This window comes from Pollachius pollachius (genome assembly GCF_949987615.1).
Source record: "Pollachius pollachius genome assembly, chromosome: 6".
NCBI lineage: Eukaryota > Metazoa > Chordata > Actinopteri > Gadiformes > Gadidae > Pollachius > Pollachius pollachius.
In genome coordinates this window covers 4,338,299-4,353,582 of record NC_136939.1, presented here as the reverse complement: position 1 = coordinate 4,353,582, position 15,284 = coordinate 4,338,299, and the positions used below count along the sequence as shown (strand labels likewise).

Sequence of the window (15,284 nt, the reverse complement as noted above, 5' to 3'; positions counted from 1 at the left end):
AAACTCTGCCATCTGATCAATTGCCTACATTGTTGCTAGGGTTCATCCATCCTTCCATTCTTCCATTCATCCATTCATTTATCAATCCATTTATCCATCACCCTCCAACCATCTAAGCACCCCCCACTGCCCCATCCATCTATCTTCTCACTCTGCCTGCTAACACTCTGTATCTATCTGGCTGTATCTCTCTGTATCTCTCTGTGTTTCTCTGTATCTCTCTGTATCTCTCTGTAGCTCTGTATTTCTCTATATTTTCTGTATTTCTATGTCACTCTCTGTGTCTCTCTGTATTTCTCTGTATCTCAGTATTTCTCTCCGTATCTCTCTGTATTTCTCTGTATCTCTCTGTATATCTCTCTATAGCTCTGTATCTCTCTCTGTATCTCTCTAAATCTCTATATATCTCTGTATTTCTCTGTATCACACTGTATCTCTCTGTATTTCTGTATCCCTCTGTATCTCTCTGTATCTCTCTGCATCCCTCTGTAGCCCTCTGTATCTCTCTGTATTTCTCTCTGCACTACTCTGTATTTCCCTGTTTATTAGTCCTGTGTGTGTCTGAGCCCCTCACACAGGTGTGGATGTGGAGCAACCCTAGCTGTGGTTCTCTGGCCCCTCTCCTCTGGCAGGGAGCGCGGTGACCTTGTGTGTTCCCAGCCTGTCAGGTCATCATATCACCCCAGCAGCAGCCTGCAGCAGGGAGCTGCAGGCTGGGAGGCTCAGCAGGAGAGAGGAGGAAGGAGAGGGAAGAGACCGAGGCAGCAGGCGATGAAACACAGGACAGGGACGTTATTAAACCAGCAGACAGCATCAAGGAAAGGGAAGGAAGGAGATAGATGGAGGGAGAGGGAAAATCAGAAAGACAGGCAGGAAAGGAAGAGAGGAAGAAAGACAGACAGTCAGGTAGAAAGAGAGACAGGCAGACAGACAGACAGACAGACAGACAGACAGACAGACAGACAGACAGACAGGTAGAAAGAGAGGAAGAAAGACAGACAAACAGACAGACAGACAGACGGGTAGAAAGAGAGGAAGAAGGACAGACAGACAGACTGACAGAAAGAGAGGAAGAAAGAGAGACAGACAGACAGACCGACAGACAGATAGAAAGAAAGAGAGACAGTCAGGTAGAAAGAGAGACAGACAGAAAGACAGACAGACAGACAGACAGACAGACAGATAGAAAGAAAGAGAGACAGACATCTAGAAAGAGAGGAAGAAAGACAGACAGTCAGGTAGAAAGAGAGACAGGCAGACAGAAAGAAAGATGGGAAGACAGGCAGAAAGACAGACAGACAGACAGACAGACAGACAGACAGACAGACAGACAGACAGACAGACAGACGGATAGAAAGAGCGGAAAAAAGACAGACAGAAAGGAAAAAGAAAAGGAAAAATAAAGAAAACCAAGCTAACCAGACCATCAGCCACTAAATAAACGCTGCGGTCTAAAGGCCGAGCGAGGAAGACTCTCTGAGACAGCAGCTGTTCATATCCAACACTAACTCAAACCCCGCTCTGTGTTCAGACTCTCTCCTCGGCACGAAAAGCCCATCCCCTATCCCTTTGCTCGCTGACCACCGTTCCCAAGCCCTTGCACAGCACAGCGTGGGTTAGCCTCCGATAGAATGATTTAAATCCTCAGGGGGGAGAGTGTGGGGGGGGGTTCTTCCATCTCGCTTCACTGCCGATGATGCATCCCTAGTTGGCTGAAATCGATTGGAGGAGGCTGACCTGGCATGCAGCAGTCAGCTGCGTGAGGAGAGGTGTGTGCGTTGGCGTGATTCTACGGTCGCCCCCCGGCCAGAGACCTTCACAGTTACACACAGGGCGTTTAGCAGACGCGCTGAGCACAAAGCGACTTACAACCATTCCCACACACGGCCACCGACGGCGGCGTTGTCGACCCCGCGAGGCGACAGCCAGCTAGTTGGGAGCAGTGGGGGTGAGGTGTCTCACTCGGGGACACGCGCTAGGGGGAGCCGGGGATCGAACGACCGTCCTTCCGGATACAAGTCAACCCGGCGGGACATGAACCCACAAAGAGGGCCTCACTCACACAGTGTGTGGGACGCAGGCCTATGGATTTATTGGTAGGAGCAGAACGCGCTTATGTAACTAAGCGCTTCGTTCATTGGAGCCTGACGTTTGGTCTGGGAGCGTTCGTCACACTCTCAGAAGGACACACACGCACACACCCTCGTTGAATTCGACGCACACTCCACCACACACACACGCACACAAACACACAAAGGCACACACACACGCACGACCACACACCCAGACACACAACCACTCACGCAAACAGACTCCCATACACACACACAATCACACACACACAAACACACACACACACACACACACACACACAGACAAACACACGCACATACACACAACCACACACCTACACACACACACACACACACGTGTACCATGTGTTTGACCATGTATAATCCCACGTATGTAAACATGTGAAACCACATGCGGAGCGTCTCACCATGGCTCGCCGGGCTCGGTGGTGAACCCCGGAGGAGAGGGGCGAGCGAGTCAGGGGTCGACTGCGGGTCAAAGGTCGCGAGCGGCGCCTTCCCAGCGGCTCGACTGGGTCGCTGAGCGCAGAGGATCCGTGGTCCAGAGTCTGGGCTCTGCTGCCCATCCTGCACACTGGGTGATCCTCCTGGGAAAGACCAAAGCAAAGGATTAGTAGGAGAGATGGGAAAGTCTGATAAATGTGTTTATTTAAGGATCGGTTTTCTGATGTGATGCGCTTTCTCTCTCCGTGGGGGTCTCTCTCTCTCTCTCTCGCTCTCTGTCTCCGTGGGGGTGTCTCTGTCTCTCCCTGGGTCTCTCTCTCTCTCTCTCTCTCTCTCTCTCTCTCTCGCTCTCGCGCTCTCTCTGTATCTCTCTCTCCCTGGGTCTCTCTCTCTCTCTCTCTCTCTCTCTCTCTCTCTCTCGCTCTCTGTCTCCGTGGGGGTTTCTCTGTCTCTCTCTCTCTCTGTCTCTTTCACTCTCTCTCTCCCTCTCTCTGTGTCTCTCTCTCCCTGGGTCTCTCTCTCTCTCTCTCTCTCTCTCTCTCCCTGGGTCTCTCTCTCACTCTCTCTCTCCCTCCCTGGGTCTCTCTCTCTCTCTCTCTCTCTCTCTCTGTATCTCCCTCTCTCTCTCTGTATCTCTCTCTCCCTCTCTCTGTATCTCTCTCTCCCTAGGTCTCTCTCTCTCTCCCTCTGTATCTCTCTCTCTCTCTCTCTCTCTCTCTGTATCTCTCTCTCTGTCTCCGTGGGGGTTTCTCTCTCTCTCTCTCTGTATCTCTCTCTCTCTGTCTCTTTCACTCTCTCTCTCTCTCCCTCTCTCTCTCTGTATCTCTCTCTCTGTCTCCGTGGGGGTTTCTCTTTCTCTCTCTGTATCTCTCTCTATCTCTGTCTCTTTCACTCCCTCTCTCTCTCTCTCTCTCTCTCTCTCTCTCTCTCTCTCTCTCTCTCTCCCTCTCTCTCTCATCTCTTACCAGAGGTGCTGACCAAATGCTTCACTGGGTCACGATGAACATTTGAAATTAAATTAGAAACTTCAAGGTTTTAAATAGTTTACTGGAGATGAGGGTGGAAACAAAGTCAATTTGAAGGGGGCTGAGAGTTCCCGTATCTCCACTAGTCCTAATGAATGAATGAATGAGTGATATGAATTCCTCTTCATCGCCGCCCCTTTCCGACTGTGACACCATTGGAAAGTCCATCCCAGTCCAACTCCACTTGTGACTCAGAGACTGTACCCACCTCTCATTCAGACTGGCAATCACTCACAGACACACTGGCTACTGGACAGACAGACAGGCAGACAGACATACACACTGGCTACTGGGAGACAGACAGGCAGACAGACACACTGGCTACTGGGAGACAGACAAGCTGACAGACACACTGGCTACTGGGAGACAGACAGGCAGACAGACACACTGGCTACTGGGCAGACAGACAGGCGGAAAGACAGACAGACAGGCGGCCAGACACACTGGCTGGTGGGAGATAGACAGGCGGACAGACACACTGGCTGGTGGGAGACAGACAGGCAGACAGACACACTGGCTACTGGGAGACAGACAGGCAGACAGACACACTGGCTACTGGGCAGACAGAGAGGCAGAAAGACAGACAGACAGGCGGCCAGACACACTGGCTGGTGGGAGATAGACAGGCGGACAGACACACTGGCTGGTGGGAGATAGACAGGCAGACAGACACACTGGCTGGTGGGCAGACAGACAGGCAGACAGACACACTGGCTGGGGGGCAGACCGACAGGCGGACAGAAACACTGGCTACTGGGCAGACAGACAGGCGGACAGACACGTTGGCTGGTGGGAGATAGACAGGCGGACAGACGCACTGGCTACTGGGAGGTAGACAGGCAGACAGACACACTGGCTGGTGGGCAGACAGACAGGCAGACAGACTCACTGGCTGGTGGGCAGACAGACAGGCAGACAGACAGACCGACAGGCAGTCAGACAGACAGACACAAAGGCAGACACATACACACTGGCCGGTGGGCAGACAGACAGGCAGACAGACATGAAGGCAGAGAGAAAGGCAGGCAGACATAAAACCTGTGCACATCATTGTAACCATGAATAAGTGTGTATGTGTGTGTTTAGTGTACTCGCGTATCAGTGTGCATGCATGTGCACATACACACATTGTCTATGCGGAGTACCAGCGCAGACACATGGGGTGGAATGCGAGCGTGCGTCCTTGCGTGTGTCTATTTATGTTGTCAAATGTCCCATTGAAACTCTCTGGCCTCATTAGTCCTTATTAAACTGATTGTGATGAGGCTTATTTCGAGGGGTGGAAATTCCAGCGTTATGAAAGCGGCCTGGCACTCCCCACACCACCACCCTTATGGACGAGGAATCTGGGATCTGGCTTCCATGAACGTCTTTATGGGAATCAAGTGGAGCGGCTGAGTGAGTGGAACAGTGTCCTCTCGACTGTGTGTGTGTGTGTGTGTGTGTGTGTGTGTGTGTGTGTGTGTGTGTGTGTGTGTGTGTGTGTGTGTGTGTGTGTGTGTGTGTGTGTGTGTGTGTGTGTGTGTGTGTGTGTGTGTGTGTGTGTGCGTGCGTGCGTGCGTGCGTGCGTGTGTATGAGTGCGTTTGTCTTTCTGTGTCTGTATGTGTGTATGTGTGTGTGCATGTCTGTCTGTGTATGTGTGTGTGTGTGTGTGTTGTGTGCGTGTCTGTCTGCACATGTGTGTGTGTGTGCGAGTGTGCGTGGGATAGCCAGGAGATGAATTGGACAATGAGAACATTCTGTATTTTTGCGGAGATGTTTACATTAGTAGCGAAACCGAATTCATCTCCTGAACCGTACCAAGATTGTTTATTGTTTAAGGAGAATACAAGACTTGTGTTTTTTAAAGGAGCTATGAATTCATTCTTATCCGTATTGTCAGTCGGTCGTCTTAAATGCCAAGCAAACGGGAGGTGATTTGCGTGTATGTAGTAAAATGTAATTGCTTAATAACATCAGGGCACCAAGCCAAGATGCCAGACTCGAGAATATGTTTTGAAGTAAACTGCATATGGATGACAAGTATTTATAAACTGCTATGAGAAGACGATAAAGGAGAAAGAGAGAGAGAGAGAGAGAGAGAGAGAGAGAGAGAAAAAGACAGAGACGGAGATAGAGGGAGAAAGAGAAAAGGAACAAGAGAGAGAGAGAGAGAGAGACTGAGAAAGAGAGAGACTGAGAGAGAGAGGGAGAGAGAGAGAGAAAAAAGACAGAGACGGTGAGAGAGAAAGAGAAAAGGAACAAGAGAGAGAGAAAGAGAGAGAGAGAGAGAGAGACTGAGAAAGAGAGAGACTGAGAGAGAAAGAGAGAGAGAGAGAGAGAAAACAAGAGAGAGGGAGAGAGAGAGAGGACGAGAGAGAGCGAGAGACTCTTCAGACGGGCATGCCATTAAGATGAGCACCCTATTATTAAAACTGCTTCTTGGGTAAACCCCTCTCGGTGGATGTTTGAGGTGGGTGCAGGTTTCTCAGTACAGTGAATCAGTTTTCTGCTATGTTTCACTCCCTCTCTCTCCCCCCTCCCCCCTCTCTCTCCCTCTTTCCTTCTCTCCCTCTCTCTTCCTCCCTCTCTCACCATCTCTCTCCCTATCTCTCTCCCTCTCTCTGCCCATCTCTCTCCCTAGGTTATGAGCACACGCTTCACTCGGTGACGATCAACAATTGAATCATAATTTGAATGTTTTTTAAGGTGGAGTAAACCCGTGGTTGGGGTTCTGGCGGGGAAGGCACTCTCCGGACGGCCTGTGCCCAAATCATATCACCCGGCCCCAGCCGGCTGCACAGCGCTGGTTCCTGCGCGAGCTTGGCACTTACACTGAGTGGTTTCCAAAGGATCATTGGCCCCTCCAGCTGGATGCCAGACCAGGCAGCAAACAGCCCGCCTTTAAAAGGTTTAATGGTGGAAAAACAACAGACTTGGAGGACATCCAAACTATAATTCTAATTAATCTGCCCCCCCGTATTAAATAGAGGAGGCTGTGCGAGCATGGCAGCACATTCCCCTGAACTGGCAGAGCTGGGTGGTGTGTGTGTGTGTGTGTGTGTGTGTGTGTGTGTGTGTGTGTGTGTGTGTGTGTGTGTGTGTGTGTGTGTGTGTGTGTGTGTGTGTGTGTGTGTGTGTGTGTGTGTGAGTGTGTGTATGAGTGTGTGTGTGTGAAGAAAATACACAGCACTTGTCTGTGTTTGTGTGTGGTTAAGAAAAATACACAAAACTAGTGTGTGTGTGTGTACATGAGTGTATATGTATGTATGTGTGTGTGTGTGTCTGTGTGTCTGTGTGTGTGTATACGGTGTATGTGTGTGTGTGTGTGTGTGTGTGTGTGCGCGCGTATACATATACGTGTGTGTGGGTGTGGGTGCGTATGAACATTGGTTGGTGTGTATGTGTGTGTGTGTGTGTGTGTTTGTGTGTGTGTGTGTGTGTGTGTGTGTGTATATATGGGTGTGTGTGTGTGTGTATGGGTGTGGTGTGTGGGTATACTGTATGGAAAAGTGGTGTGTGCGGTCAGAACGTAAAGCCATCTGGTGGATCAGCCCGACTTTGTTAATGAATCAGCAGCCTCACTTCACGGGGGTACAGCACGATGCTGAGATATCACTATATCGTTTATGGCTCCTCGTTACATAGCTTCACTGAACTTAATATTCCCCTTGATGGTTTGTTGTTTTTGTTCTTCTGTGGTGATCGGTTTGTAAAGAACCAACACTTTATCTGTGAATGTCATCTTCCATAGTGCGACAATCAAGATCCTTCATAGATCGTTGTTGTATACGGTGAATGGATCAACCTAGCGACTGTCAGTGGGGTGGCAGTAGCTCAGGAGGTAGGGCGGGTTGGCTGGTAACCGTGAAGGTTGCTAGTCCGATCCCCGGCTCCCCCTAGCTGAGTCTCGAGTCCCTGAGCAAGACACCTCACCCTGACTGCTCCTGAAAAGCTGCCTGTCGCCCTGCGTGGTTGACTCCGCCGTCGGTGTGTGAATGTGCGAATGAATGGTTGTAAGTCGCTTTGGATAAAAGCGTCAGCAAAATCTCCTAAATGTAAATCTAAGTGCTTGGCACTTGTTTCTATAAACATCCTTACTGTGCCGACAGCGATACATTGTTGTTTCTTTCTCCTCTGACAAAAGGACTTATTGCAAGTCGCTCTGGATAAAAGCGCTCTTATGGTAAATGTAAATGTAAGATCCTTTAACGTATTCTTCATTCATCATTCTATTGGTTGTAACATTGATGACGTTACCGTGACTCCACCCTCTCCCCACCTGGGTTGCCCCGGCGATGGCGAGAGGCAACACCCCGAACGACAAACTGAGGAAATCAGCGGTGGACTTACCGAGGAGGCCGGGGTCACTGGGTCAGCGTTGAGGACGTCTTCGTGGGCGGAGCTAGTGATGCAGACTTCCTGCACTTCCTGGTTTAGCTGGGCCAGCTTCCTCCTCAGATGAACCGCGGGGGCGTCGCCGGGGCCGACCTGATTGGTCGAGACAACAGTTTGAGTTCTAGTACTGAGGGTGTTGAAACGGAGAGGCCCTGGGAACTGGCCCACCCTGAAGGACATAATATCGCACGCACACACACACACACACACACACACACACACACACACACCCAATGGAATGATGGTAGGCCGTGTATTGGCACTGAAATATCGCAGTTGGATGCTGGAACGTGTTTAGCTGCTGTCGTTCTGAGAATGTAGTACCCAGAATGCACCTCACCCTCTCCCTCTCTCGCACAGAGGACCCACCCCACTGAACCCCACCCCGACATCCTTTCAACGAAAGAGAGAGAGGGGGCTCGTTTGGAAAGAGAAAAGGTAGCAGAAAGATATAAACAGGAAGTTCAGTTTGCAGAGGCGTATAAACCGGGTTCAGTCTTCGCAGATTCAGAGGAATCTATTAATGGTCAAAGGTATTTTGATTGTAACTTACTGAGACCAACTGTGCTGACTTATGAGTAATTGTTTTCTTATTAAAATATAGAATTGGGTCACCTTCATCTTGTCATCACAATCGAACCCTTACCCACCACTGATATAAAACAAATAACGCTGATTGATTTCACCGGCCCCCGCTGGCCCCCGCTGGCCCCCATTGGCCCACCCTGCGGTGGGTTCGGGGGCCGACCTGTTCCTGCTCTTCCAGGAAATGAACCAACTTCTTTGTTTCCCGTTTCTCCTCGACGTCCCACAATCCCGCGGGGCGGAGAGAGCAGCACATAGGGCCTCTTTGAGCAGAGGGAAGACCACACACCCCCCCCCTCACACACACACACACACACACGCACGCACACACACACTCGCATGCACACACATACGCACACACACACACACACATGCATACACATAGATAAACACACGCACACACCATCAAGAACGCGCACACTCACACACACACACACAAACAGTCCCAAACACACATAAACATACACACAACCACGCTCACACAGACACGCATGCAGTCACACACACACACGCACACACACACAAAAACACACACACACATACATAAAACACACACACACACACACACTCAACACACACACACACACACACACTCAGACACCCATAAAACATACAAACTCACTCTTTTGTCTACGCTCATTGCCAAACCTTAAAATCTTGTTGACCATTTCAAAGCGAACATGGCGGCACTGGGAGCTTGGCAGCAGAGCCACTTCCTGTGTGTTGCTGCAGGCCCCATGGCTCCAGATTCCAGCGCCGAAACACACAGAAGGCCCACTATGTAGTCCCAGGGTTATTTATACACCAACACAGAGGGACCCAGCCGGGCGGTGGAAACACACACACACACACGCAAACACGCAGACACGCATCCACACACAACTGTTAATGTTAATACTTTGTCCCACGCACAAACTGTATGTGCTGTATGTGTATGTTGACGGATGGTTTATAGTGCGTACAGTATATCATACACAGACCCGCACAAACAGACGCACATGGGTAAACATGCACATGCAGATGCACACGCGCGCACACACACACACGCACGGACACATACGCACACGCGCACGCTCACATACACACACGCGCATGCTCACATACACACACACACACACACTGGAGTTAAAAGCGCTCTAAAAGTTTATTAAAAGTTAAAGCATTTCTCTCAATTCTGGGAGTACTCGGAGACTTGGGAGAGCTTAATGTACCATTTTGTGTATTAGATTCCAAAGTGTTTCATTAGACGCTGATCTCTATGGGAATCACTGAGAATCCCAGCGCTAGGATTCAGTTAGCCGCCATACTGGGATCAGACGGCTGATGATGGATTAGCGAGACGAAGGTTGTGGACAGATGAGAAAAAGAGATAAGAAGAGACAAATCCAACAGACTATCCCTCTGGTCTTTCTTTGTCACTTAATCCTACTTCTATCCCTTCAACATATTTAGCAAAAAGTCAACCCATGACATCATTGAAAACAATGCTTTCTCCGTGTAGCCTATTCTAAAATTAATATTTTGATGATGAGCTTTGTATCCTAAGTATGACTATACGGCTCTTTCATATTCAGTATTTTATTAAGGCGCTAAACTCGTCGTTAAAACCGGACTCCGCCGGGGCCAGGAATGCAGAACCAAAACGAGGGGCCTCTCAAGAGCGAACAGGTATTCAAATGAGCCCCGGCCGGTCAATAAGTGACTCTGAAAGCTCCTCGCTCAGACCGCTGAGAACCACCCCTACAGAAAGAGAACTAATCCTTTTATTCCGGGCCGAGAGCGCGGGGCGCAGGAGGAAAACAACCCCGCGAGCCAGGAGCCAGGGGCCTCATCGACAGGTGTTGGACCAGCTCAGGAGCGCGCTCGTACAGACGGACACCCGCTGGCACAATGCATGCTGGGAGCTGGAGATGCGAGGCCAGCACGCGGGGCCAGTTGGGGGAAAAACATTTTGGTGGAATTTTCTGCTTGAGGCCCTTTTTCTGTCTAATGCTGTTATCTTCTTCCATCTCGTACACCCCCATTTTGTTGTTTTAATTAACTTCTCGTGTCGTGTATTAAATTGGGATTTTTTTGTGCTACACATATCTAATACAAATAGCATTAGCTGCGCCTTACCTAACAAGCGCAGTTTGTAAAATGTAACATTCATTGGATACAAATTAATATAATTCATAAATAGACACGTTGTTTTAAAGTATGAAATAACAGTCATAAAAATATATGATTGGACAATATTGCCCTCTAGTGGCAGAACGGCCGCCATTGCACTACAGTGAAGCGTAGCAGAAACCTGCAGTGTTCATTTACTCACTCCCTGCTGCATGAAACGAGTGTGTTGTATGAATGGGTGTATGGGGAGTATTTGGCCCATACAGAGTAGCTTTCTGTGCAGAACCTCATACCAGAGCCTTCCTTTTTGCATTCATAAGCTTACAGAGGGCTTCTCTTTGCTTCACTAAAAGCTGAACCTGCGAGGAGACCCACATTTGTGATGTCACATTTAAATCGGACATATCACAGCCAACATGTTAAGATTTGCAGATTTAGCGACTTTACCTTACAAACTTTAGCTTTTAGGCATTTTCTAAATAATCTGCACATATTTACAATGTCAGTCATCTTGTTTCAGCGATAAACATGTAATAGGTATAAACAGTGCAATTTCCTCCTCACCTGTTCATTGTTGCTCTTAGCTCCCTCCTCTTCCGCCTCCTCCTCACTGTCCGCGGACACCGCCGCCACCGGATTGGCCGGGCTGATCACCGGGACGTCCCGTCTCCTTCTCAAGCACTTCCTGCTCGTGGCCAGGTTCCTACGGCAACGGCTGACCAGGAATCCCTCGTACTGCGACAGTTCAGGGATCAAATCCGCCTCCTCCACCTTTTCCTGGTCGTCATGACAATCCTCTTCTTCGGTGGTGGCCGACGACGACGAGCCCCCGGCGTCCGAGTTCGCCCGTCGGGCACCGCGGCTCGGACGCCGGGCGCCGTCGGCGTCAAAGTCGCGGAACACGATGAAGCTGGGCTTGTGCTTGACCACCCTCAGGTGGTCCCCGCCGGTGGAGCCCTGGCGTGATTCGCTCCTGGACCCTGGCGGCGGCGTCGCAGCGGTTGGGGGCCCCTGAGGCTGGGCCCCTGGGCCTCGGAGCGAGGATGCGTTGAAGGTCTGGACGGGCCCCTGAGCTCGAGCGGGCCCCTGATCGTCCACATTCTCTGGCTCCGGTCCTGAGGAAGGGCGAAGGGCCCCGGGGCCGCGCTCCAGGCACAGCATGTCTCCGTTCTCTGGAGCGGGCTTCACGGTCCCACTGGAGCCGCATACCCCCTCCCTCCTGGGGGGGGAGGGGTCTGCCGCCCCCGCCTCAGTGCAGCCGTTCCTGGACCACGACAGAGCCCGGCGGGGCCCCAGAGGCCCCCCACAATGAGCCCATTGAGGGGGATCGGCCGCCAGGGTTTGGGCCCTGGCGTGGGACCTGGAGGCCCGGATCTCTAGGGGGGTCGCAGGGGGCGGGAAACCGTGGAGGGGACCAGGGGAATGGAGCCCCCCAGGGGACGGCAGGGTGGGGAGAACCCTGACCGGACCCTCGTCCATCACTGACGGCGGTTGTTGATGTGTTGATGTTACTTTGAGCTTCGGGTGTCAGGAGGAATAATCAGACGCTTACATTTGGGGTACTTTTTGAGTGGCGCCTTGGTGAATACTGAAGTAGTCGTTTGGTCGTCACGTTTTGCTTCTAGAGAAGTCTCTAGATCAAGGGAGGAAGGTAAGAGAGGAAGTAATGAATGAATTACTCATGTAGACGTTCAGATTACCCAGGTTCACGCGTGTAAAGGAGGCATGCCTGACCCTCCCCTCCCCTGTCAGTCAGGTCTGGATGTGTCAGGATGATAATAAGGATTATTGTTACTGCAGCAGGCGAACCAGGCCTGATGACTCATCCTTTACCATCCTCTCTCAACATGCTGTACAGCCAAGAACAGGAGACTCAATTATGTTAAACTCAACTTTTAAGCTTTTATTATTCAATTTCAGATCCCTATTTCCATAAATAAGGTTTGCTTTTTTGCTCTTTTCAAATGCTAGGAGAGAACAAGTATCTTTATTTAAACCTGGGCTTCAGCAAACAACAAAAGGTCCCACCTAGACAAAGCAAACCTAGGCAACATTATTGTATTGCCAATAATAATGTTATACTTCAACAGCTTCTGACATATCACGTGAAGCTTTGCAATCCTTGTTAAATAAAACAATGAGTCAAAACTCCCAAAAATGTTTTGATTAAAGAAACATCTGGGAAATGTTTTGTCAGACAAAATAAATATGATTGAATCACAGCAATGTTGAATTGTCTAGACATGGCCAGGTCCGTCCAGGAAACCAAAACACCTTCATTGTCTATCGCATTTCTGGAGAAGTGGATGTTTCTCATAGACAAAGGTGAGAGGTTCTCAGCTAGCACTTCCTTTAGTGACATAGTGTTTTGTTCCATGTTGTTTGAATGTGCATATACCTTGTGTACATTAATCTATATTTAACATTGCACAAAGATGAACAATCACTTCAACCTTTGCGTTACAAACAACCCCCAACAATAAACAAACAACAAACATGGTTACCAATAAGAACCATCAACCAGGCACTACTGACCAAACCTTGACCTAGGCTCTACCGTTTGGCAAACAATCCATTCAGGGACCAAAGACTTCATGAATTCACTAGTGATCAGTTCAAGGCAAGCATCAGACGTACCAGAGGTTCCTGACAGATGAGCTGTGTGTGGAGGTAGAGGAGATGACAAGTCCCTTACATTCACCGAGTGCTGGCTGCTGCGGCTACTGCTGGTGGTGGTGGTGGTGGTGGTGGTGGTGGTGGTGCTGGTGGTGGTGGTGCTGGTGGTGGTGGTGGTGGTGGTGGTGGTGGTGCTGGCGGCGCAGCTGCGTCTGGGCTCGTCGTGTGACAAGGACAGCAGCAGAAGAACAGGAGAGGAAGCCTTTCAAGTCAATCCAACTCAACACCAGGAGGAGGAGGAGGGATAAAAACAAGGTCACAGGAATGTTTTTCCCTCCTACATTACCTCAACACACCCGGAGGCAGAGCAGCAGACAGGTGCTGTCCGGGTGTGTGTGTGTTGGAGTGTGCCTGTGTGTTGGAGTGTGTCGTTCTGTGTGTGTGTGTGCGCGTGTGTCTGTCTCTGATTGTGTGTGTTTGAGGCAATGATGATAGGCAAGAAGGGCATAAGAAAAACAACAAAATACCCCCAGAAAACTAAATGAAGAGGATCATTGCAGAGTGCCTGAACCCCCCCAGAGACTTAAACGTGACAGTTAAACAAAGACCTTGAGACTGAGTTCCACCCCTCCTCTACCTCCTCGTTCCTCCTCTCCTTCCACTCGTTCCTTCTCTCCTCCACTGGTTCCTCCTCTCCTCCACTGGTTCCTAGGTGCTCGACACCAGTCTGCCTCACGGCGAGAGACGTTTGCTACGACGTGCACATTCCTCAACGGCACATGAGGTAATGCTCTAAAGAACTTCTTAACCCCCTTTAGATCTCTGTCTCTCTCCCTCACTCTCCCTCCCTCCCTCACCCGCCCTTTCCCACCTCTGCCCTGAACAACAGAGAGGTTCTCAGAAACACACTGTGTGGCTTGCCTCTCGAACCCCTGGCTTCCAGTGTTCAGGCCGGCCCCCTGTGTCTGAGTGTGCTTCAACACCTCTGGTCAGAGCTGCTCCTCTCTCAGCAGCCTGAGTCTTCAGAAGGGCCCTGCATGTTGGGACCTGTTGGCCTCTGAGGACCTCAAAGGGGACTGCAGCTTAGGTCAAGTCCAAGACTTCTTTGGGCCATAACTCATTTGTACATTTCTGCTTTTTCCATTTTCACTGCTTTGTTCCTACAATACTTACAGTACAGACACTTTTTAATTATTTATGTAACCGGTGTATATCAAATCTACAGACGTTTGCATACATCATCATATGACACTGTAAATAGCCGTGCCTCTTTAGTAAATCTGCGCCCATATACGGCTTGATAAATTCTGAATCATGGCTGTGAATAAGTACAATAATATGTGCGATCTTGTGTTGTATGTTGGCACTACCTGCCAACTCATAGATTCCTCTCTAGTCTTAAAGCTTAGACGGAGCCACCGCGATGAGCAAGCCATATTAATTCACCACAAGGGCTAGGGTTAGGGCTACAGTAATTTTCAACACAAGTCCCGCTTGCCTGCTGCAACATGCTGCTCCCTGTATATCTGGCATTCCTCCGATGCTAAACTATAGGCAACCACGTTAAAGGTTGAAGTAGCAAGTGAGCACTGCCAAGGAGAACACAAGAAAGGAGAAATTACAGGCAAAGTGAGGAGAAGCCACATGAAGATCACAGTAACACTTTAAGCTTGGTTGGTGTTTAGGAATCTTGCATCAATCAGGATCCATGGATGAATGGGTGTATCAGAATGTGTGTCACTGGTTATTTGTTTTCCTAGTCTTATCAACCGTGGCATCTATCCAGTGTGTAGCACTATGAATAACAGATCCTCTCTTTGAAAACCAACTCAGGCCCAGGGGAATGAGACTTTGCTTTGCAAAGATTTATAACAGGAACAAGTTAACACTGTTTTGGATTTGATGTTACGAGTATGTTTAACGAGATCATTTAATATTTACTAGCAAACCTTAAAACATTTCTTGTTATTGCAGTTTAATTAACTATATGTATATGAAGACATAGTACAAATACCATAACGGAATCCTATA

At 49.6% G+C, this 15,284-nt stretch overlaps 1 protein-coding gene across 1 annotated transcript in view; it reads right to left on the bottom strand.

The window, feature by feature from the left end:
- Positions 1-13,952, bottom strand: part of LOC307077118 (stAR-related lipid transfer protein 13-like) — a 62,855-nt gene extending 48,903 nt beyond the window's left edge. Inside the window, exons 1-5 of the mRNA XM_079738404.1 lie at positions 13,891-13,952; positions 13,333-13,465; positions 11,202-12,270; positions 7,896-8,033; positions 2,501-2,680 (exon numbers count right to left, since the gene is read on the bottom strand). Of these exons, the coding sequence (XP_079594530.1) occupies positions 2,501-2,680; positions 7,896-8,033; positions 11,202-12,116 (1,233 nt within the window). The 5' untranslated portion in view covers positions 12,117-12,270; positions 13,333-13,465; positions 13,891-13,952. The remainder of the gene's footprint in view (positions 1-2,500; positions 2,681-7,895; positions 8,034-11,201; positions 12,271-13,332; positions 13,466-13,890) is intronic.
- Positions 13,953-15,284: the final 1,332 nt, after the last annotated feature.